The 22,450-nt window shown below is 43.1% G+C and overlaps 1 protein-coding gene across 2 annotated transcripts in view; it reads right to left on the reverse strand.

Annotated features, from left to right (window-relative positions):
* DTD1 (D-aminoacyl-tRNA deacylase 1) overlaps window positions 1-12,098 on the reverse strand; it is a 164,681-nt gene extending 152,583 nt beyond the window's left edge. The window contains exons 1-3 of one of the 2 annotated variants that reach the window (XM_032142155.2): window positions 11,934-12,092; window positions 6,244-6,334; window positions 3,786-4,021 (exon numbers count right to left, since the gene is read on the reverse strand). In XM_032142155.2, coding sequence (XP_031998046.1) covers window positions 3,786-4,021; window positions 6,244-6,334; window positions 11,934-11,976 — 370 coding nt within the window. In that variant the 5' untranslated portion in view covers window positions 11,977-12,092. Of the gene's footprint in view, window positions 1-3,785; window positions 4,022-6,243; window positions 6,335-11,933 lie in introns of both variants that reach the window. The other variant, XM_032142153.2, reaches the window with a different exon arrangement.
* Between the last annotated feature and the right edge of the window lie 10,352 nt (window positions 12,099-22,450).

Raw genomic sequence — 22,450 nt, forward strand, 5'->3', positions numbered from 1 at the left:
GAATGAAAAGACAAGCCAGATTGAGAAAAAATATTTACAAAGGAAATATCCTATAAAGGATAAATACTTGCAAATTGAATATTCACAGAAGACATATCTGATAAAAGATAAATATTTGCGAGTTGAATATTTGCCAAAGACATATCTGATAAAGGACTACTATCCAAAATATAAAAAGAACTCTTAAAACACAGTAAGAAAACAATCTAATTTTTTAAAATGGGCCAAAGACCTTAACAGATACTTCACCAAAGATGATACACAGATAGTAAATAAGCATATGAAAAAATGTTCCACATCATATATCATCAGGGAAATGCAAATTAAAATGAGGTACCACTACATACCTATTAGAATGGCCAAAATCCAAAACAATTACAACACCAAATATTAGCAAGAATGGGGAGCAACAGGAACTCTCATTCATTGCTGGTGGGAACGCAGAATGATCCAGCCACTTTGCAAGACAGTTTGGCAGCTTCTTAACAAACTAAACATACTCTTATTAAGTCCAGCAATTGCATTTCTTGGTATTTGCACAAAAGAGCTGAAAACTTATATACATACAAAACCTGCTATAAACACAGATGTTTGGCCAGGCATGGTGGCTCACACCTGTAATCCCAGCACTTTGGAAGGCCGAGGTGGGCAGATTACCTAGGTCAGGAGTTTGAGACCAGCCTAGCCAACATGCCAAAACCCCATCTCTACTACAAATACAAAAATTAGCCAGGTGTGGTGGCATGCGCCTGTAATCCCAGCTACTCAGGAGGCTGAGGCAGGAGAATCACTTGAACCCATGAGGCAGAGGTTGCAGTGAGCCGAGATCGCGCCACTGCACTACAGCCTGGGCAACAGAGCAAAACTCCATCTCAAAAAATAAAATAAATAAAATAAAAAATAAGAAAACATAGATGTTTATAGCAGCTTTATTCATAACTGCCTAAACTTGAAAACAATCAAGATATCCTTCAGTAAGTGAATAAATAAACTGTGGTATCTCCAGACTATAGAACATTATTCAGTGCTAATACAAAATGAGCTATTAAGCCCTGAAAAGAGAAACTTTAAATGCATACTACTAAGTCAAAGAAGCCAATCAGAAAGGCTACACACTGTATTATTCCAACTATATGACATTCTAAATAAGGCAAAACTATGGCGGCAGTAAAAAGATCAGTGGTTGACAGGAGTTAGGGAAGAGGGAGAGACAAATAGCCGGAGCACAGAGGATTTTTAGGGCACTAAACATTACCATTACTGGCCGGGCGCGGTGGCTCACGCCTGTAATCCCAGCACTTTGGGAGGCCGAGGTGGGTGGATCATGAGGTCAGGAGATCAAGACCATCCTGGCTAACATGGTAAAACCCCGTCTCTACTAAAAAAAAAAATACAAAAAACAATTAGCCGGGTGTGGTGGCTGGCGCCTGTAGTCCCAGCTACTCGGGAGGCTGAGGCAGAATGGCGTGAACCCAGGAGGCAGAGCTTGCAGTGAGCCAAGATTGTGCCACTGTGCTCCGGCCTGGGTGATAGAGCAAGACTCCGTCTCAAAAAAAAAAAAAAAAAATTACCATTACTGACTATATACCCAAAGGACTATAAATCATTCTATTATAAAGACACATGCACATGTATGTTTATTGCAGCACTTTTTACAATAGCAAAGACTTGGAACCAACCCAAATGTCCATCAGTGATAGACTGGATAAAGAAAAGGTGGCACATACACACCATGGAATACTATGAAGCCATAAAAAAGGATGAGTTCAAGTCCTTTGTAGGGACATGGATGAAGCTGGAAACCATCATTCTCAGCAAACTATCACAAGACCAGAAAACCAAACACCGCATGTTCTCACTCATAAGTGGGAGTTGAATAAGGAGAACACATGGACACACCGGGGCCTGTTGAGGGGTGGGGGGGCTAGGGGAGGGATAGCATTAGGAGAACTACCTAATGTAGGTGACGGGTAGATGGGTGCAGCAAACCACCACAGCACATGTATACCTATGCAACAAAACTGCACGTTCTGCACACGTACCCCAGAACTTAAAGTATAATAATAATTTTTTTAAAAAAAGACAAAATGTTAGGAGAAAAGAACTGTCAAGCTAGGATTCCATGCCTAGCTAAGCAATCATAAAGAATTAAGGCAAAATAAAAAAACATTTTAAAACCTACAATGACTATGTTCCACTAACAGACTCTTGGTAAACAACTGATATATCATAGAATGTACTTCAGAAAGAAGAGCCCAAAGAAGGAAGCAAGACAGGTTGGTGGCCACAGAAATTGATAAAATATATTATCAAATACAGCCAGTTACAGATTATAAATAAATTATGATTAAAAGTGATTATGATTATGATGAAAAGTGGCAACATGGATGAACCTTGAAAACAGTATGCTAAGTGAAAGAAGCCAGGAACAAAACCACACATTATATAATTCCATTTACATAAAATGTTCAGAATAGACAAATTTAAAGAGACAGAAAGTAGATTAATGGCTGCCTAGGACTGGGGCAACAAAGAAGACAGTGGGAGTAGGCTAGTACTGTTGATGAGTACAGGATTTCTTTTAAGGGGGACAAAAGTGTTGTAAAATTAGATTGTGGCAATGGTTGCACAACTCTTAATAAACTAAAAAAATTGACTTGTACACTTTAAATGGGTGAATTGTATAGTATGTGTATTATATCTCAATAAAGCCATTTTAAAAAGTGGAACTAGAAAGGAAAAGGGGATGTTCAAATATACTAATATCCTTTTAAATTTGGATAGAAATTTTTAACTATTCATGAATGTTAAAAACTTAGAAATAACCATCACGAGAACAAAAACACCATCTATAGCTCCCTCTCTATACACACACACACACACACACACACACTTTCTCTCATCTACTAAAAGACAGAGTCTATGAGACTAGGTTAAAAAAATCTTATTGAGAAGCCAGAACAGAAAAAGAAACAAAATCATAAAAATCAAATAAAAAATACTCTTTATGATACTGTAATGGTAGACACATGTCATTATAAATTTGCCCAAACCCACAGAATATTAGAGTGAACCCTAGTGTAAACAGGAGACTGTGGGTGATAACGATGTGCCATGAACAACTGTTATAATCCAACAATGAACTTAGGTTCATCAGTTGTAACAAATGCACCACTCTAGTGGGGGATGTTGATAATGAGGGAGGCTATGCATGCGGGGGCAGGGATAGAGGGAATATCTCTGTACCTTCCTCTCAATTTTACTGTGAACCTGAACTGCTGTAATCAAATAAAGCCTTTATTTAGAAAAAAAAAAAGAGAATGTAAATTACCTCATCACTGTTCATAACGATTACATATTTTGAATATATTCAGTTAAATATATCTTTAAATTAATTTCACCTATTTCTTTTTACTTTTTAAAATATGGCTATAAGAACTTAAAATGACATATTTGGCTCACATTTGAGGCTTGCACTATACTTCTATTGGACAGGGCTAAGCTAAACAATCAAAGAAATTATTAGCCACACACACCTCTGGGTTCCCAAACATTTTCAAAATGTGAACAGAAGAAAGGAGGAGGGCAAATGCCAGCAGGAGCATTCTGAGAACATGTGTTAAGTACAACAGCAGCAATAGCAGCAGCTATTATGTGATTCTAAGTAAGTAACAAGCATAAACAATGACTTTCCAGAAAAGGAGATGCCGCAGTTGCAGCTTCTTTTTTCCCTCCGTCCAGGAGTGTCCCATAGACCCCTTCCTGGATGTGGCTCTCCTGCTTACCTTTGATAAGCTCCGGCCTGTATGTTTTACGCAGGTGCTCCAGGAAGCTGTTGTAGAAGCCCTCTGCCTGCTCTGTGGGCATTGCTAGGTGGAAATCAGGCTTGTTTCCCTTCAGGACACACTGGAGAGTAAACTGGCTGACACACAGAATCTCGTACTGTTTGTCCATCACACTCTTCGACCAGTGCTTCCCGCTCTCATCCTCAAATACACGCAGGTTTAGAATCTTTCGGACCCTAAGGGGAAAAAGAGCAGTGAGAGCTACCTGAGAGATCACAAGCCCCACAACACACTCCATACCCCAAAAATGTCACCAGCTTCCGGCCAAATAAGGACATAGCTTCCGGCCAAATAAGGACATAATGACGACTCCATCCCTGACAGGAAGCATGACCTCAGGCAAGTCACTTATCCACCCTGTGCTTCAGTGTCCTCAGCTGCAATACAGAATAATAACAGTTCTACCTCACACGGTTGTTTTGAGATTGCTTCTTTTTTGCCAGTCCCTCCAGTTCACAGCAGCTACTGGTGAGAACTGGGGCTAAGACAACAACCATCTATTCTCTGCTCCTTTAGGTCAGGGATATGTCAAAACATGGGTCCAACTGTAATTTTTCATGAACGAATACATCACATTAGGATAAATGACATCCATTTTTACTCCCCTTCTTGGAGCTACTCAAAACGAACAATTCGGCTGAGCATGGTGGCTCATGCCTGAAATCCCAGTACTTTGGGAGGCCACAGCGGGTGGATCACCTGAGGTCAGGAGTTCGAGACCAGCCTAGCCAACATAGAGAAACCCCATCTCTACTAAAGCTACAAAAGTTAGCCAGGCGTGGTGGCGGGCGCCTTTAATTCCAGCTACTCAGGGCGCTTAGGCACAAAAATCACTTGAACCAGGGAGGCAGAGATTGCAGTAAGCCAAGATTGCACCACTGCACTCCAGCCTGGGTGACAGAGGGAGACTCTGTCTCAAAAAAAAAAAAAAAAAAAAAAGGACAATTCAGCAAATACACTGAGAGAAAAATCATGCTTATTGCAAATATGCAAAAGGATCTGGAGAAAGACACCTTGACAACTATGTCACAAGCTCCTTAAGCCCCAGAGGGGCTTTCCCTATACATGTGGATGAAGGATAGTCACCATGGCAAGAAAGTTGACCAGGTGACATCTACAGGGTCAGATTTGAGAAGCACAGCAGAGAACCACCAGCATGAAAGCTGAAATCCCACCATTTGAGAGCCAACCTTCTGGATGATGTTGAAGTCCATGACAGTTTCAAAGACCCTATAAATACTAATTCACTGACTCTTAATACAGGCATCCTCAGGGACAGGTGCTACTCATTACCCCCTCTCCACAGCCAAGATTTGTCTTATGTTGAATCACATCTCTCAAGCACCAGGCTAAGTATTAGCTCTGTAGTGTGTCAGAGCCATAAAGACATTCAAACCCACGGCCTCAGTTTTTAGCCATTACACCATGGTACTGCTTCTTTGAGTATCCAGGGGACAGCTACTAAAATACCACCATCACTGAAGTAGTATTGAATGATAGTTATCCATCATCAACACCTTAGCAGGAATTCAGTTTCAAGTCTGATTTTCAATCAAGTCTGATTCAATACAAAAGAATCAGTTGGGCAGGGTTATACCCAAGCTCTGAGCACCAAGGGGCAGAATAAATGGATCCAGCATTTAAAGTAAATGTGCCCCGTGGTAATGGAGGGGAGGAGGTGCACGGAGGGCACATTCTGATTTTATGTCTGGAATGAATGGGAGCTGTAAAGTGAATAATCATTTAGCAGGATTTTAGGGCCATATTTCATCTGTGCTGCCTTGGCTAAGACACCTAAAACTTTCTATAGTCGAGTTTGCCCATCTGTAAACTCAGAGAGCCAGGCAGGCAGCAGCAATGGCAACCCCTGCTCCTCAACCCCCACCACCACCTTAGTAAAAAGATCACTGGCTTCAAGGTCAGGGAGCCCAGACTCTAACTGGGGTTCAGGCTTTTTGCTAAGTGTGTGCATGATCTGGGGCAAGGAATTTAACCTCTCTGAGTTCTAGATCCCTATGTGCACAGCGAGCTAGCAGGCATTCTAAAAATACATAGTGCCCAGATAACATTGCCCAATTTAAAAAAGAGAAACCAAACATAAGAAAAGAGGCTTGGTTTTTGCATTAAGAGAACAAGAGGCATGATCCGAGGCCATAGTAGCAAACAGACGGAGGATAGGCGGTGCTGCTGCTCTGAGGCTGACTTAGTGTTGAGGTCTCCCAAATCATTCTTCCTCGGTCTCCTCCTCTGGAACACGGAGATAACCATACTACATCCAATGGGACAATGGTTAAAAGTGACAGGGGCTCACTTCACAGGCACAAAGTACTATGGAAGTTCCCAGCATAACCACCACCACATAGCCCATTCAAACAGCAATGACAGAAATGCATCTTACATGTGCTCCAGTTCCTTCTGGGTATCCTCCAGGGAAATACCCAGCAACACACATATGCCCCTTCCAATGGCACTAATCTGCTCTCCTCCAACTAGAAAGGAACCAAAAGAGAGAGAAGAACTCAGAACCAAACAAGGTCATGAAGCACTTTTAAGTAACCATAGTAGTATTTTAAACATCATACATACTTCTTATAACTTCTTTGGTTAAAGTCAGCACATATTCGAAAATGAAAAGTTACATAAATGCAGTGAGACGATAATAATTCCCACCCATTCTGATTTTATCTCTGGAATGAATGGGAGCTGTAAAGTGAACAACCATTAAGCAGGATCTTAGGGCCGTATTTTATCTATGTTACCTTGGGTAAGACACCCAAAATTTTCTATGGTCAAGTTTGCCCATCTATAAAAACAGAACTGTGTTTTCCTCCCCCAGAGAAGCCAGCTCAGCTACATTAATTCTCAGAAAAGAGATTCTTGCCTTTTGTAGAAAATCAAAAAATATGGTAACACAGTATACAGGAAGCACAAAGTGGAAAATGTTCATATCATAAAAACAAATGATTTTCCTACTTACTATGAGGACAAATACATAATACATAAAAATCACAATTTATGTGTTAAGCTTCAACTCATCAAACTGCTATTATTTCCCAGAGTTTTGTGGTTACATTCTAAGCCAACGATCTCCAAATATTTTTCAATCATGCATCTTGTCCATTTTAAAAAAAAAGGCTCAAGCACACACTCCTAACATTTGTATATGTATTTATAACCAACTGTATGCCCTACCACCACTAGACAATATCTCAAATGGCAGCAAGATGCATCATTATGAGCCGGGCATGGTGGTTTATGCCTGTAATCCCAGCACTTTGGGAGGCTAAGGCAGGCAGTCACATGACGTTAGGAGTTCGAGACCAGCTTGGCCAACATGGCGAAATCCCATCTCTAATAAAAATACAAAAATTAGATGGGCATGGTGGCGGGCACCTGTAATCCCAGCTACTCAGGAGGCTGAGGCAGGAGAATCGCTTGAACCCAGAAGGTGGAGATTGCAGTGAGCCAAGATCACACCATTGCACTCCAGCCTTCCAGCCTGGGTGACAAGAGTGAATCTCCGTCTCAAAAAAAAAAAAAACCAGAATCCCTATTTTTTTTTTTTCATTTTTCTTTTTAAGAGGTAGGATCTCTCTATGTTGTCCAAGCTGGAGTGCAGTGACTATTCACAGGTTCAATTCCACTACTAATCAGCACTACTAATCTGACCTGCTCTATGTCCAACCTAGGCTGGTCCATCCCTCCTGGTGGTCCTCTGGTCCTGGGAACTCACAATATTGATGCAGAACTTTGGTATGACAGCAGGTCAGCATAGTGCACTATAGCCCAGAACCCCTGGGCTCAAGCAGTCCTCCCTGCCTCGGCTTCCAGAGTAGCTGGGACTATGGATGCACGCCATCATACCCAGCTAAATCTGTATTTCAAGTGGTGCTCTTAAAAATTTTCTATTTTTTGCCAATTATTTGCCAATCTTATTAGATTATGTTGTTTTACTACTTCATCTTGTACTGACCTAATGTTCTAATCAGGAATAGAAGGGTCAACTCAGCCATTTTCTTGTTGTTTGCTTGCTTCTGCAGGATAATAGCTATAAATATAACTAACACAGCAACATAGACTATGCCATGTTGCAATATACTGCTAAAGAAAGGGTGAGAAACTTCCCTCTTTCTTCAGTTGTAATGGCAAGAGACCACCTGGTATTCAGACCCAAGCAGAGCACATCAATCCATTCCTGAAATACCTGTAATGCTTAATTTCTTTATTTTTATGCTAAAATTTTTTAAATATTTTCTTCTCTGCTGCTTTTCTTATAATGAACTATGTGTGCGTGACTTATTGTCCTTTGAGCCACTGCCTCAAAAGCTGAAATAGAAATAATCTATCCTGACATAGGCAGTAAACAATTGGGGGTTGGTTTGCTCATTTGCATTGCTTCAGAAAAAGCCTTTGGCTTTATTTGTTCTTTGAATAAATCAACATTATTTTCTTACAATGTTGATATACTTTCTAAATTTTTCCCAAGTATGTTTTAAAAAATAAAGGTCATGAAGCTATATCTATCATCAAAGTAAGGATTATACATTTTAGAAAATATGAGAAACACGGAAAAAAGAACAAAGGTAAGTACTTCAATATTTTAATGATTTCCTTTTAATATTTTATCTATTCATACATTTTAATTCATATTTGTTTTCAACTACTATAATAATGTTGCATATAAATTTTTATAATAATATTGCATAAGAATTTTTTCATGTCATAACCTTTTCCTAAACACCTTTTAATAGACTCATCTCATCGAGTAGACTGATTAACCATCCCATTTTGCTGGACATATGGCTTCTTTCAAAATTTTCACCTCAATAAATAACAGTGTAGTGAAAATCTTTGTACACTAAAGCCTTTTCTACAGTTAGGATTATCTGCTTAGAGTAGATTCTAGAATCACTGTCAAAATTCTTTGACAGTTTTATAATTATCTTAACATGAAACAAATTATGGTCCAAAGTCTATATATGACACAGAGACTGCTGTCTTATTTTGGAGCAGTTTTGTCCCTCCTCCAGGGACAAGTAGAAAGACTAGGAGATTCAAAAGGATTTTTTATTGTAAGTAAATGGATCACCAAGGGAAAATATCTGAGAATCACCACTTTCAACAAAAGATCAAAGGGCTGGGAAAGACCTGAGATGTTTGGTCAATTTCTCTACCTACTAGTGGCATCGGACCTGAGATCTCTCCTTCAAGAATTCATAACCTTTAAAGTTAACCTAGTTAAACCCAAACATTTTAGATCCTCTTCCAACACTGTTTACAGACATCAAATTTTAGCTGCTGACACTGAGTGATGGGACATGGGGGTTATTGCACTATTCCGTCTGTTAATATGTTTGAAATGTGCCACAAGAAACTTTTAAAAATTAGATTATCACAATACCCAACCTAAGGCATCAAAATGTGTTTGATCAAGCTGGGTGTGGTGGCTCATGCCTGTAATCCCAGCACTTTGGGAGGCCAAGGCAGGCAAATCACTTGAGGCCAGGAGTTTGACACCAGCCTAGTCAACATGGCAAAACCTTGTCTCCACTAAAAATACAAAAACATTAGCCAGGCACAGTGGCGCGCACCTGTAAGCCCAGCTACTCAGGACACAGAGACATGAGAATCGCTTGAATCCAGGAGGCAGAGGCTGCAGTGATCAGAGATGGGGCCACTGCACTCCAGCCTGAGCAACAGAGCAAGACTCTCTCAAAACAAAAACAAAACCAATTAGCCAATTGGAGAAATCTGATGGACTGGGCATCAAATGATACTAAAGCGTTACTATAAAAAAAAAGTGTTTGACCAATCACATAAATTGAATATACCACATAGTAAAATGTGTGACTCCTAAGCTGGACATAGTGGTGGCACATGCCTGTAGTCTAGCTACTCAGGATGCTGAGGCTAAAGGATCACTTGAGCCCAAGAGTTTGAGGTTGTAGTAAGCTATAATAGTGCCACTGCTCTCCAGCCTGGGTGACAGAGCAAGACCCCCATCTCTAAAACAAATAAACCATAAATACATAAATTTAAAAATAAGGGTGAAGTCAGCCAATTATTTTAAAATAAAATAAAATGTGTGACTCCTGATATTCTATGCTGTCCTGACCATAAAACAGGAAGTTAACATTTTAGAACCCCTAAAATAAAATGCCATTCAAACACAGCCACATTTCAGTGAAACCAGCCACATTTTAAAGGAATCAGAAAATCCCTTTCCATTACAATGCAACTAGAAGGCCTGCATAAGTGGAGGGCCCTTCTAACAGAATTCCACAGTTCCCCAACCCAGAATTCCCGAATTATTTACACTTTCCCATAATTAACACCCTTATCTTTTTTAATATGCAGCTTTGGTTGTTTTAACTGAAAGCATATAACTTAAATAAAGAACCAAAATAACCCAAACTCTATTCAGCACATCTCACAAAATACACATTTTCAATATTCCAGATTAGCAGGATGGAGAGTTCAGGAGAGAGATCAAAATTTAAATCTGTCAGTGATGACCACACACAGCAGCAGACTGCAAGATTCTCCTCAATAATGCAAAACATCTTTCATCTATGAATTTTTCCAGTTTTCATGAATTTAAATATTTACAGAAATGTTATAAAAGCTTTAAAATTCCTAAATCCCAGTGCCACTCTATTCCCTATTATTCCAGGACCATTTCCAAAACCAAAGTTACCAGAACAGCTTAGAAATCATCAGGCGGGGTTGAAAAATACTCTCAGATTTAAATATATGGTTTTGGTGGGTTTGGTTGTTTCTTTAGGGGTTTTTGTTGTTTTTGTTTTGTTTTTTGTTTTGGAGTTTTGTTTGTTTGTTGTTTTTTGAGACAGAGTCTCGCTCTGTCGCCCAGGCTGGAGGTTAGTGGCACAATCTCGGCTCACTGCAACCTCTGCCTCCCGGGTTCAAGCGATTCTCCTGCCTCAGCCTTTCCAGTAGCTGGGATTATAGGCACCCACCACCGCTCCTGGCTAATTTTTGTATTTGTAGTAGAGATGGGGTTTCTCTATGTTGGCCAGGCCGGTCTCGAACTCCTGGCCTCAGATGATCTGCCCGCCTTGGCCTCCCAAAGAGCTGGGATTACAGGTGTGAGCCACCACCCCCCGCCTGTTTTGTTTTTAATTCATATTTTTGTGGACACAAGAACACATATTTGGTGCAGACTGGCTCCAAGGACAGGATATCTGAAATCATTTGAACTGAAACAATATAGTTGTGCCAATAAAGACAGAAAAGACTAGACAATATAAAGCTTGTCATTTAGATGTTTTTTAAAAAATATCTTTCGTACCGTGGTTTTCTTAAAACGACTACATTATCTACACTAATCATCTGGACCTGTGATGCCCAACCGAGACTAAAGAGCTCGAGTGATGACCAGGGGTCGGGTGGCTTGGTCCACAAGAAATGAGTGAAAAAGAGAAATGTTTTCATCTTGAATTCTTTAGATCCCGACCCCTCCGCGCAGAGTTCAGCGAGCGAGGGCGAGGGGCGTCCTGGGAAGGGGGCGCCCCTCATCCAGCCTGGGCTCCAGTCACGTGCGTGCACGCAACTGTCAAAGCTCAGCCCAAGGAGCAACTCTTCGCATCTGTGCATTTCATCCTGATTCAAGCTCCATAAAAATTGGAACACGTAAAAATGGGCAAAAATTGAACATTTAAAATACAGCAGTGAAAACGGAGGAGTGCCTGCTCCGGAAATGCTCTAAGCGTGGTTCATCAACACTCCCTGAAGAGCGGGGCCACGGGGATGCTCCGAGGCTCCGCCATCCCGCACGCAGGACAAAGGTGCTGAGAATGAGGCGCGCTCGTCCTGCACCCGCTGCCGAGAGCCGGAAGCTAGGGGCGCGCCGGGGCCGGCCGGGCACGTGCAGGGGGCTCTCTGGCCGCCGCGCTGCCCCGAAGCCGGCCCCGGGGACTCGCGGCTGCGGGGACCGAGCTCGCGAAGGGGACCAGGCTCGCGGAGGGGCCGCAGCGGCCCCGAGGATGGCGCAGGAAGACCCCCCACGCAGGACAGCCGGTCGCGGGGGTCAGAGGAGGCTCCTCCCGGGCCCGGCCCCGCCCGACTGACCTGTGACGCTGGCCCGGGTGACGCGCTGCACCACGGCCTTCATGGCGGCGGCTGGGGCGAGTGGGGCGGCGCCGCGCTGCGTCCGGCCTCGCGACTCTGAGGGCGGCTCCGCGGCCGGCGCCCTCTGGAGGTGACACCCGGAAGCGCGCCAAACGGCCCGGTCCGACTCAGTCGGCTGCTGCCCACCCCACGTCGGCCACGCCCACTCTCGGCCTGGCGATAGGCCCACCCACTCATAGACTGACTCCGCCTATGCCTGCCACGCCCACCTGCTGCCCAACCGTAACCCCGCCCGTCATTGAACGCCCAGTCCTCACGCTCGGCCCTGTCCCACCCACATCTGGGTCCCGCCAGAGCCCTTTGATCCCTCCATCCCGGGCCCAGCCCCTACCCAGTGCCCAGAACCCACTCTGCCCCGAAGGTAGTCTCTACGCTGGTTTTTTTCTCCCACATACCCTAACCTAAGAACCCGTCATCGCTAAGCCTTTAAATTCAGCCTGAATCCTATTTCTAATTGTATTCCTCTTTCCTCTTTTCCACTCGTCTGCACGCAGATCCTCCCAAATTCTTCTTCCTTGTCTTCCTGCCTCAGTGGCCTCTCAGATACCACATACAAGAGGATCTGCTGCCTAAAATAGCCATTTAACTATCTCACTATTAATTCGACTTAGCCATATCATGATAATAAATAGGTATGTGATTCTAGAATTTTAATTTCTCATGTAATACAAATACTAATAATTGGCCCCCTCACTGGGTTGTTAGATTTAAATGAACCAAACCACGTAAAAGTGCTTAAATGGCGGCAAAGGGCTGTACAACTATTACCCCAACAAATTATTATCATTGCTAAAAATAATTCCATCTCAGCAGTCTTCACCTTAAAGGTGACTAATAGCATTGGTGAGCGTAGAAAAGGCATTGAAATTGAGAAGAAACCGTCACTTGCCCAGCAAAGACTACAAACTAGTGTGCTTGTTTGTTAAATACTGAGTACTAAATTGCCTTAATAACGTTGTCAAAGTTAACATAACCAGTAACAAGACACCATGTGCCTCCTGATATTGCACTGGGAAGGACACAACATCAATCTTGTGGTATTTCTGCCAAATAATGTATAACCTGAATCCAATCATGATGAAACATAAGACAAAAATAAATTGAGGAACATTCTACAAAATAACTAGGTAGAATTCTGAGAATTAAGGAGGATTTTTTTTTTTTTTTTTTTTGAGATGCAGTTTTGCTCTTGTGGCCCAAGCTGAAGTGCAATGGCGTGATCTCGGCTCACCGCAACTTCTGCCTCCTGGGTTCGAGCAATTCTCCTGCCTCAGCCTCCCGAATAGCTGGGATTACAGGCATGAGCCACTGTGCCCAGCCGTGGACTTTTTAAAAGACCGGAAAACTACCTGTAATCCCAGCACTTTGGGAGGTCAAGGTGGGCAGATCACTGGAGGTCAGGAGTTCGAGACCAGCCTGGCCAACATGGTGAAACCCCGTCTCTACTAAAAATACAAAAATTAGCCAGGCATGGCGGCGCATGCCTGTAATCCCAGCTACTCGGGAGGCTGAGGCTGGGGCAAAAGAATTGCTTGAACCCGGGAGGCGGAGGTTACGGTGAGCTGATAATCGCGCCACTGCACTCCAGCCTGGGTGACAAAGCAAGATTCTGTCTCAAAAAAAAAAAAAAAAGACAGGAAAACTAAATTAACCTGGGTGGTATCCTGGCCAGAAAAATAAGGAAAAGGAAAAGCTTATTATTGGAACAATTGGTAAAATTTGAGTTTTTGAAAAAATTAAATCAGCAGTCTCAATATTTTGATGACAGGATCCCTTTACATTGTTAAAAATTATTGGGCACAAAGTATAGCTTTTGTTTAGGTGGATTATATCTAAAAATGTTTACTGTTTTTAATTAAGAGAACTAGTTAACATGGATTTATTAATGCATTTAAAAATAGCAATAATAAATCCCCTACGTATTAATACCAGAGCAATGAAGTCACTATATGCCACAGAGCCCTTGGAAAACTCCATTGTGCACTCCTGAAAGAATAAGAATAAAAAAGGGAAAATTGGGCTGGTCGTGGTGGTTCACGCCTGTAATTCCAGCACTTTGGGAGGCTGAGGCGGGTGGATCACTTGAGGTCAGGAGTTCAAGACCAGCCTGGCCAACATGGTGAAACCCCATCTCTACTAAAAATACAAAAATTAGCCAGGCATGGTGGTGGGTGCCTATCATCCCAGCTACTTGGAAGGCTGAGGCACAAGAATCGCTTGAACCCCAGAGGCAGAGGTTGCAGTGAGCCGAGATCTCTGCCACTGCACTCTAGCCTGGGTGATGAAGTAAATCTGTGTCTCAAAAAAAAAAAAAAAAGTTAACATACTTAAAATGGAATTCAAAATGTTCACCCCTATGGTGCAATAAAGACTTTGGCCTTTGTTAATTCTGGGTGTCTAGCATGGAGCTTTTAAAATTCTTGGAATTTCTCAAGAGACAGGAGTATCTTTGTTATTCATGAGCTCCTTGATTATTCCTGAGTTTACTAACAAGACAATTCAGATTAGGAGCTGGTCACTGGAAAGACCAATCCTGACTGGATGTCTGAGCCAGCCCAACCTGTGGGAGGGGTAGAAGACAGAGATTGGGTTCAACCTGTGGCCAAAGATTCAATGATTCAATCAGTCATGCTTACATGATGAAATCCCAGGAAAAACTCTGGACATCGAAGCTCCATTGAGCTTCCTGGTTGCTGAACACATTGATGTGCTGGGAGGGTGATGGCCCTGATTCCACAGGGAGAAAGCACAGAGGCTCTGTGTTTGGTACTCTCACAGACCTTGCCTAACATATCTCCTCATTTGGCTGGTCCTAATTTGTATTATTTAGAATAAAACTATAAATTATAATTACAGCACTTTCCTCAGTTCCATGAGTCATTCTAGTGCATTATCAACCCTGAGGGGGTCATGGATACTCCTGACTGTGTAGCAGGTTGGTCTGAAGTGCAAGTGGTTTGGGGACACCCAAGCGTGGTTGGCACCTGATATAAGGGCAATCTTTTTGGGAAACATACCCTTAAACTTGCAGGATCTGTTCTAACTCCAGGTGATTCGTGCCAGAGTTGAACTGCAATTCACCAGTTGGTGTTCAATGAACCCCGAAGCCCTTCATACTCCACCATAAGAGTCATACCTTTTTTTTTTTTTTTTTTTTGGAGACAGAGTCTCGCTCTGTCGCCCAGGCTGGAGTGCAGTGGCTCGTTCTGGCTCACTGCAACCTCCGCTTCCCAGGCTCAAGCGATTCTCCTGCCTCAGACTTCTGAGTAGCTGGGATTACAGGTGCTTTCACCATACCCGGCTAATTTTTGTATTTTTAGTAGACAGGGGGTTTCACCATGTTGGCCAGGCTGTTCTTAAACTCCTGACCTCAAGTGATCCACCTGCCTTGGCCTCCCAAAGTGGTGGGATTACAAGCATGAGCCACCACGCCCAGCCTGACAACACTTTTCAAGTGTGGCCTACTGGGGTAGCTCAATAGAGACTCAGAATTTAAGTTTTTTTATTGGGGATTTTTAAATATAGACACCCTCTACATAACACATACCCTGGGTGGAGGCAGGGTGAAGGGTGGGCTGGATGTAGAGAGATGTTTGAGTCTGCAGAAGCAACACTTGGACCCCCAGGTACCCACCCCAACTTCCTGCACTTCAACTCAGGAAACCTGAGGTTTCTGCTCTGGCCAGAGCAGAGGAGGGGGATGTGGCCCCGGATTCAATGGAAACCCTTATTCTAAACAACCATCTCCAAACCCCTCCCCAGTCTAGTTCCCAGGGTTCCTACAGCCAGGCATCTACCCTCGATCCCTGTGGGAGACTGGAGAGAGGACCCTTCTCCTGGGAACTGATTGACAGATGCTGGCATGTCAGTACCTCCCACTAAAAAAATCTGGCTTGCTATCTCTAGTGGACATTTGTCATGGTATTTGTCTTTCCAGCATTTTGTGAACATCCTATATTTGGGGAACTTCTTACCTTAAAACTCCACATATCCCCACAGTAGAAGCCAGAAATTCTTTCCCAGACTTAATTGCAGCTAATGCCCAGGAGTGTGACCAACATGCCCTGAGTTAGGCATCCCCATGTGAAACTAGATTTGGAGGCGAGTGATGATAAGCAGGCTGCTCCGGGAAGCCATTCTGATGTGGGGTCTTCAGAAACTCCCTGCTCTCAGAGGTACTGGAGGCAGGGGCCCACCAGGAACAGCCTATTTTGTCAGCATGACCCCGCAGTGCCTGTACCTGGTGGTGGTCTGGCAGGATACTTGGGGTGCCATTCCTGGCTGCACTGTCTGTAACTATGTTTCCCCGATGATCCCCCTAATTCTGGGAGTTTCCCAATTTCCTTTCCAAAGTTCCTTTTCAGCATGAACTGGCTCCAGTTCTGTGGTGTGTTGCTAAGAATCCCAACTTCAACACCAACCACCAGTAAAAAGCTAGTCATAACTTATCAAACACCTACCCCCATCCTCAAGCTGCAGAAGGTTCGTGAAAGGTTCTTAAATCAATGCCTGTACAATAAGAAGGGACATTAGACAAATGCCTCCAACTTGAGAGAGACAAAAACAAGTCATGTAAAGGAACTTAAAGCAGTGCAAGAAGAAATAGTAAAACAACTTAGAATACCTTCAGCCAACAGAAAACGTTGTATTCATCAATGAATAGGATACCATAAAAAGGAACTCATTCACAAGAGCTTTCTATAATAGCCAATATTAAAACGCAATTAAAAAGTTGGATTACAGCCAGGCACAGTGGTGCACACCGGTAGCTCCAGCTACACAGGAGGCTGAGGTGGGAGGTTCACTTGAGCCCGGAAGTTTGAGACCAGCCTGGGCAATATAGCAAAACCCAATCTCAAAAAAAAAAAAAAAAGTTGTATTATAGAAGACATAATGTATTTGCTTAGTTTTTGTTGTCTGTTTCTCCGCTGGAAGATAGAACTGCTTGAGGGCATTGTTTATATAGTACTCGGCACACAGAGCAGTGCTGGTCCAGTGTCCCACGGCAGGCAGGGCTATACAAACTGGCCCCAAAGTCTGAGGAAGCCGAGAGGCCAAAAAGGAGGCTGACAAATCGGGTTTCTTAGAAAGAAACATTTAATAGGGACTTAGGAACAGAAGCCATGTCTGTGTCTTGGGAGGCTGCCAGGCAAGATGGTGGATCCCCAAGCCATCACCCCTTAGACCAAGGGCTTTTATACCCTAGGGAAGGGGTGGTTCAGCAGGGACATGTGGGACAATTGAAGTACAATAACATCAAGGTTATTGGATCTAAGGGCAGGATTGACTGTAAGGACATGCTCTTACACAAGGAACAATAGGTAAGCTGCAAATCTTAGAAGCCTTCATGGAACAAGGGTTAATCAGAATCCAACATGGCAGATCAGCGTCCAAGATGGACTTGCTTTGTCCTCTACACCCAAGATAGGGGCTCAGTAGGTATCTGTTGAATGTGAAGGATGGTGGAATACACCACCAAAAAATATGCCACCTTGGCATAAGATTTATTTTGAGCTAAAGACACTTGAAAAATAGCAGGTGCAGGAACGGTGATCGGACCTCCTCTTTTCTTTTTGAAAAGAAGAGATAGGCCGGGCACGGTGGCTCACGCCTGTAATCCCAGCACTTTGGGAGGCAGAGGCGGGTGGATCACCTAAGGGCAGGAGTTCAAGACCAGCCTGGCCAACATAGTGAAACCCTGTCTCTACTAAAAATACAAAAATTAGCTGGGTGTAGTGGTGCGTGCCTATAATCCCAGCTACTCCCAGAGCAAGACTCTGTCCCAAAAAAAAAAAAAAAAAAGCAAGCAAGAGATAAAACTGCCATGTGGAAGATGCCCTCCCTATACCAGGAGGAAAGAACCATTCTTATCACCAGAAATGGAGAGTCAAAGTCGAGATAATTCTATACAAACAGGCCTTGTTTAAATAACTCTTATCCTCCTCTGGTTTCCTGTACATTCTAGTTCCTTTTCCATAATTGCCTCTTTTTGTTCAACTCAGTATATAACCAGTTAGGTTTTGCCACTTTGGTTTTCCATTTTTCTATGGGGGTTCCCACGTGCATGTAAGAATCTGTACACTTTACTTTGGCTAATCTGTTTTATGTCAATTTAATTCTCAGGCCCAGCCACAAACCCTAAAAAGCACAGGTAAAATTTTGCCTCCTTCACAAGCGTATAAGTAAATGAATGACCCTCTCCTTGAAAAGTAGAAAATAAACAAAGAGATCAATAGTAGTTAAGAAAAAGTATAGGCCGGGCGCGGTGGCTCACACTTGTAATCCCAGCACTTTGGGAGGCCGAGGCGGGCGGATCACGAGGTCAGGAGATCGAGACCACGGTGAAACCCCGTCTCCACTAAAAATACAAAAAAAAAAATTAGCCAGGCGTGGTGGCGGGCGCCTGTAGTCCCAGCTACTCGGAGAGGCTGAGGCAGGAGAATGGCGTGAACCTGGGAGGCGGAGCTTGCAGTGAGCCGAGATTGCACCATTGCACCACTGCACTCCAGCCTGGGAGACAGAGCGAGACTCTGTCTCAAAAAAAAAAAAAAGTATAAAATAATAAAAAGTAGTCTGGAATGTCTAGTAGGAATTCCAGACACAGAGAAAAAAAAAATAAAAAGGCAAATGGAATTCCTAAAAAATAAGAAAATTCCCTAGAACCAGAGTTTCCACAAACTAAGAACCCACTGAGTGATCAGCCTAATCAATTTTTTTTAAGCCACACTAGGTGCCTCATTGTAAAAATTTCAGCACACTAGAGATAAAGGAGGTCCTAAGACCTTCTGGAGAGAAGAAACCAGGTAATAATCAAAGATTAGGACTTCTCAGCTGAAATACTGGAATTGCTAGAATACAGGAGACTGATGCTTTCAGAATTCTGAGGGAGAGTAATGATCAAACCTGGGGTTCTGTACCCAGGCCAACTAGTAATTGAGTATGAGAATACGAAAAAGACATGTTCTGGTCAGGCACAGTGGCTCATGCCTATAATCCCAGCACTTTGGGAGGCGGAGGCAGGCGGATCACTTGAGGCCAGGAGTTTGAGACCAGCCTGGCCAATATGGTGAAACCCCATCTCTACTAAAAATGCAAAATTAGCTGGGTGTGATGGCGCAGGCCTGTAGTCCCAGCTACTCGGGAGGCTCAGGCATGAGAATCGCTTGAACTTGGGAAGTGGAGGTTGCAGTGAGCCGAGATTGCACCACTGCACTCCAGCCTCGGTGACAGAGCGAAACTCTGTCTCAAAAAAAAAAAAGACATGTTCAGACATGAAAAATCACCAAAAAATTATATACCCTTTTTCAGAATTATGGGGACACGGTATTGAGAAAACAGAGATCCATTATAGGATGGCAAAGGAAACAGGAAAGAAAAATGGATGCAAAGCAGAACTAGAGTGATCAGTCCAGATTGTACCAAGAAGACAAAGAGCTCCAAGATTTAAAAACAGAAAAGAGAAACTGGAAAGGTTTGTGTGGAAAATTATATTGTGAGGTTAGAGGATGTAGAAAGAATGAGAGAGAAACATCAAGGAAACAAAGCAAATGAAAAAAAGAATGCAGTTAACTCCAGAAAGAAAAGTTGTATGAGAAACAATTATAGTTTACTTGGCTTATCAACAAACTATGTTTGCATAGTTAAAACAGGGTAAATATTAATTATTGATTCATCAAAAATATGCAGTAGTTTTATTGGTTAGTCAGTTGGAAAGGAGGATCAAATCCTGATTCATAAATCCCATACATGATTGATAAATTAAAGATATTAGTAAAAGCTTATTATTTAGAAATGTGGACGTAAATACAAAAGAAAAAAAAACCTAATAGTTGAAAGCAAGGAGGGATAAAGCAGGAACTCTTTTTTTGGTTACAAACTTTTGATAACTAATTCTTTAATGCATTTGTTGCTTTGTTAAAAACATAAAAATTAATTTCAAAAAAGTCATGCTGGCTAATACTGTAGAAACCGATTGGAGGGGACTCCAAGTAGAGACAAAGAGAGTAGGAAGTTGAGGCTAAATAAGCAAAGAGGATGGAGGATTTAAGTAAGGTAGTGGTAAAGGGAATGGGGAGGTGGGAATGGAGTGGAATATTTGCAGTAGAAATGATGGGACCTGGTGGCTGGAGGAAGGAGAAGGAACAAGAAGAGGGAGAAGTCTAGAATGATAGGTTCCTAATTTGAGGAACTGAGTACTCTCTGAGAAAGAGAACGGAAGGAAGAGCAGGCTTGTGGATGATGGCAGCAATTTAAGTTATGGACAAAGCTGAGGTAGCTAGATATCCAAGTAGCAATGCTAGATGGACATGGATCTTGAGTTCAGGAGAATGCTGGGCTGAAATAAGAGAATAAATTAGATCTAGCAAAGAAACCCAGCCAAGTCCCAAGGAAAGCTAACCCAAATGTCCCCTTAAGCCCCACAAGTGTACGAATCCTGGGTACAGACTGCCAGGTGAGAGTAGAAGTTCAGCTGTTTATCCTAGGTGTGCTCTATGAACAACTCTCACCTGCCAAGTGCCACAGCCCCTCAGCCCTTGCCCTTTCTCTGGAAGTCCCTCATGTTAGGAAATGTCTTCCAAAAGGTTCATGCTACTGTTCCCATTTCTCCCATACTTGATTCGCTTGCTTCTCACCTTCCCTGTCCACTGTTGCACACTGCTTCTCATTCATCAGTTTGATGCCAACCGAGATGGTCACTGGAATACACAGCCAATTGGCACAAATCCATGCTTGACCTGATATCCCTTGGGAAGTTGAGTCTCTGCTACCAGCATCTGGAGCTGTTACTTGTGATTTTGGAATCCTTGTCACTAAGGCTAGAATCCTTGTCACTAAGGCTGACTGCACCACAGCACTGCTCAGGCCACCCATTTGGTGGAACTGACACCAATGAGAAATCAAGATGAGAGTCTGAAGGTCATAGTACTGTAGAGGAACCCTGAAATGCCCAATTCCTGTCCGACCACACATCTCTACTCACAGGGTCCTGACAGCTATGAACAGGAAAACACTACCTAAATGAGAAACGAATGCCACTTTATTCATAACTGAGGCAGTACTCTATAATCCATAGGCAGGGATCTGATAAAAACTGAACTGAGTCTCTCGCAAGGGTGGAAGCCAAATACCAGGTTGAGGAGGGGCTGGTCAGACTTTGGCACTGCCAAAGTGGGAGTAGTATCTTCTTGGGATATTTGTATTACTCCAGAAAGGAGAAAAGCAGCTGGTACGCAATAAGAAAAGCAAGGCTGAGAGCCCAGGCAGGCTCAGCAAGTGGCTGCCTGCATTCCGGTCGCAGTGTCAGGCCTTCTGAAGACCTCAACACGCTGCTTTTTTTTTTTTTTTGAGATGGAATCTCGCTGTCACCAGGCTGGAGTGCAGTGGTGTGATCTTGGCTCTGCAACCTCCACCTCCCAGGTTCAAGCGATTCTCCTGCCTCAGACTCCCAAGTAGCTGGGACTACAGGCGTGCAGTGCCATGCCCAGCTAATTTTTGTATTTTTAGTAGAGCCAGGGTTTCACCATGCTGGCCAAGATGGTCTAGATCTCTTGACCTCATGATCCGCCCCTCGGCCTCCCAAAGTGCGGGGATTACAGGCGTGAGCCACCGCTCATGGCCCATACTCTCTGCTTTAATTCTGAGCTACCAATACACATTTTTTATAAACACCCCCTTTTAATTTAAGCTCACTTGTGTTTGTTGCCTGCAACCAAGAGACCACTGAGGAAACTGGTTCAGCATCAATCATGTTGTCCTGACTGAATTCCCAGCATTAGAATAGCACTGGCCACAGTTGGTGGGTAATCTACACCTGCTGAAGGAATGAGGGGTATGTGCACTGGTCCTAAAGAATAGGTCCAGTCTATTTAATTCAGAAGTTACAATCAAATTTATATCATACTTACCCAGTACGCAGTAGTACCCAAAGGGCTACTGTGCATCCCAAAGTGAATATGGAGATTTGCTGCAACTAACCTTAAAGCGACCACTAAAGCTGTACCTAATAGCAACATGAAAGAAATATAAATCTACATTAACTAGTTTCAGGAAATCAAGCTTATGGAAGCTGTATGTGAAATTTCACAGCAATCTTTCACTCATGCAAATACAGAGGAACACCTCTTGAAAATGCAGATAGTAGGCCGGGCACGGTGGCTCACACCTGTAATCCCAGCACTTTGGGAGGCTGAGGCAGGCAGATCACAAGGTCAGGAGATGGAGACCATCCTGGCTAACATGGTGAAACCCTGTCTCTACTAAAAATACAAAAAATTAGCCGGGTGTGGTGGCAGGTGCCTATAGTCTCAGCTACTCGGGAGGCTGAGGCAGGAGAATGACGTGAACCTGGGAGGTGGAGCTTGCAGTGAGCTGAGATCGAGCCACTGCACTCCAGCCTGGGTGACAGAGCAAGACTCCATCTCAAAAAAAAAAAAAAAGAAAAAAGAAAATGCAGATAG

Source organism: Hylobates moloch, unplaced genomic scaffold (assembly GCF_009828535.3).
Source record: "Hylobates moloch isolate HMO894 unplaced genomic scaffold, HMol_V3 SCAFFOLD_21, whole genome shotgun sequence".
NCBI lineage: Eukaryota > Metazoa > Chordata > Mammalia > Primates > Hylobatidae > Hylobates > Hylobates moloch.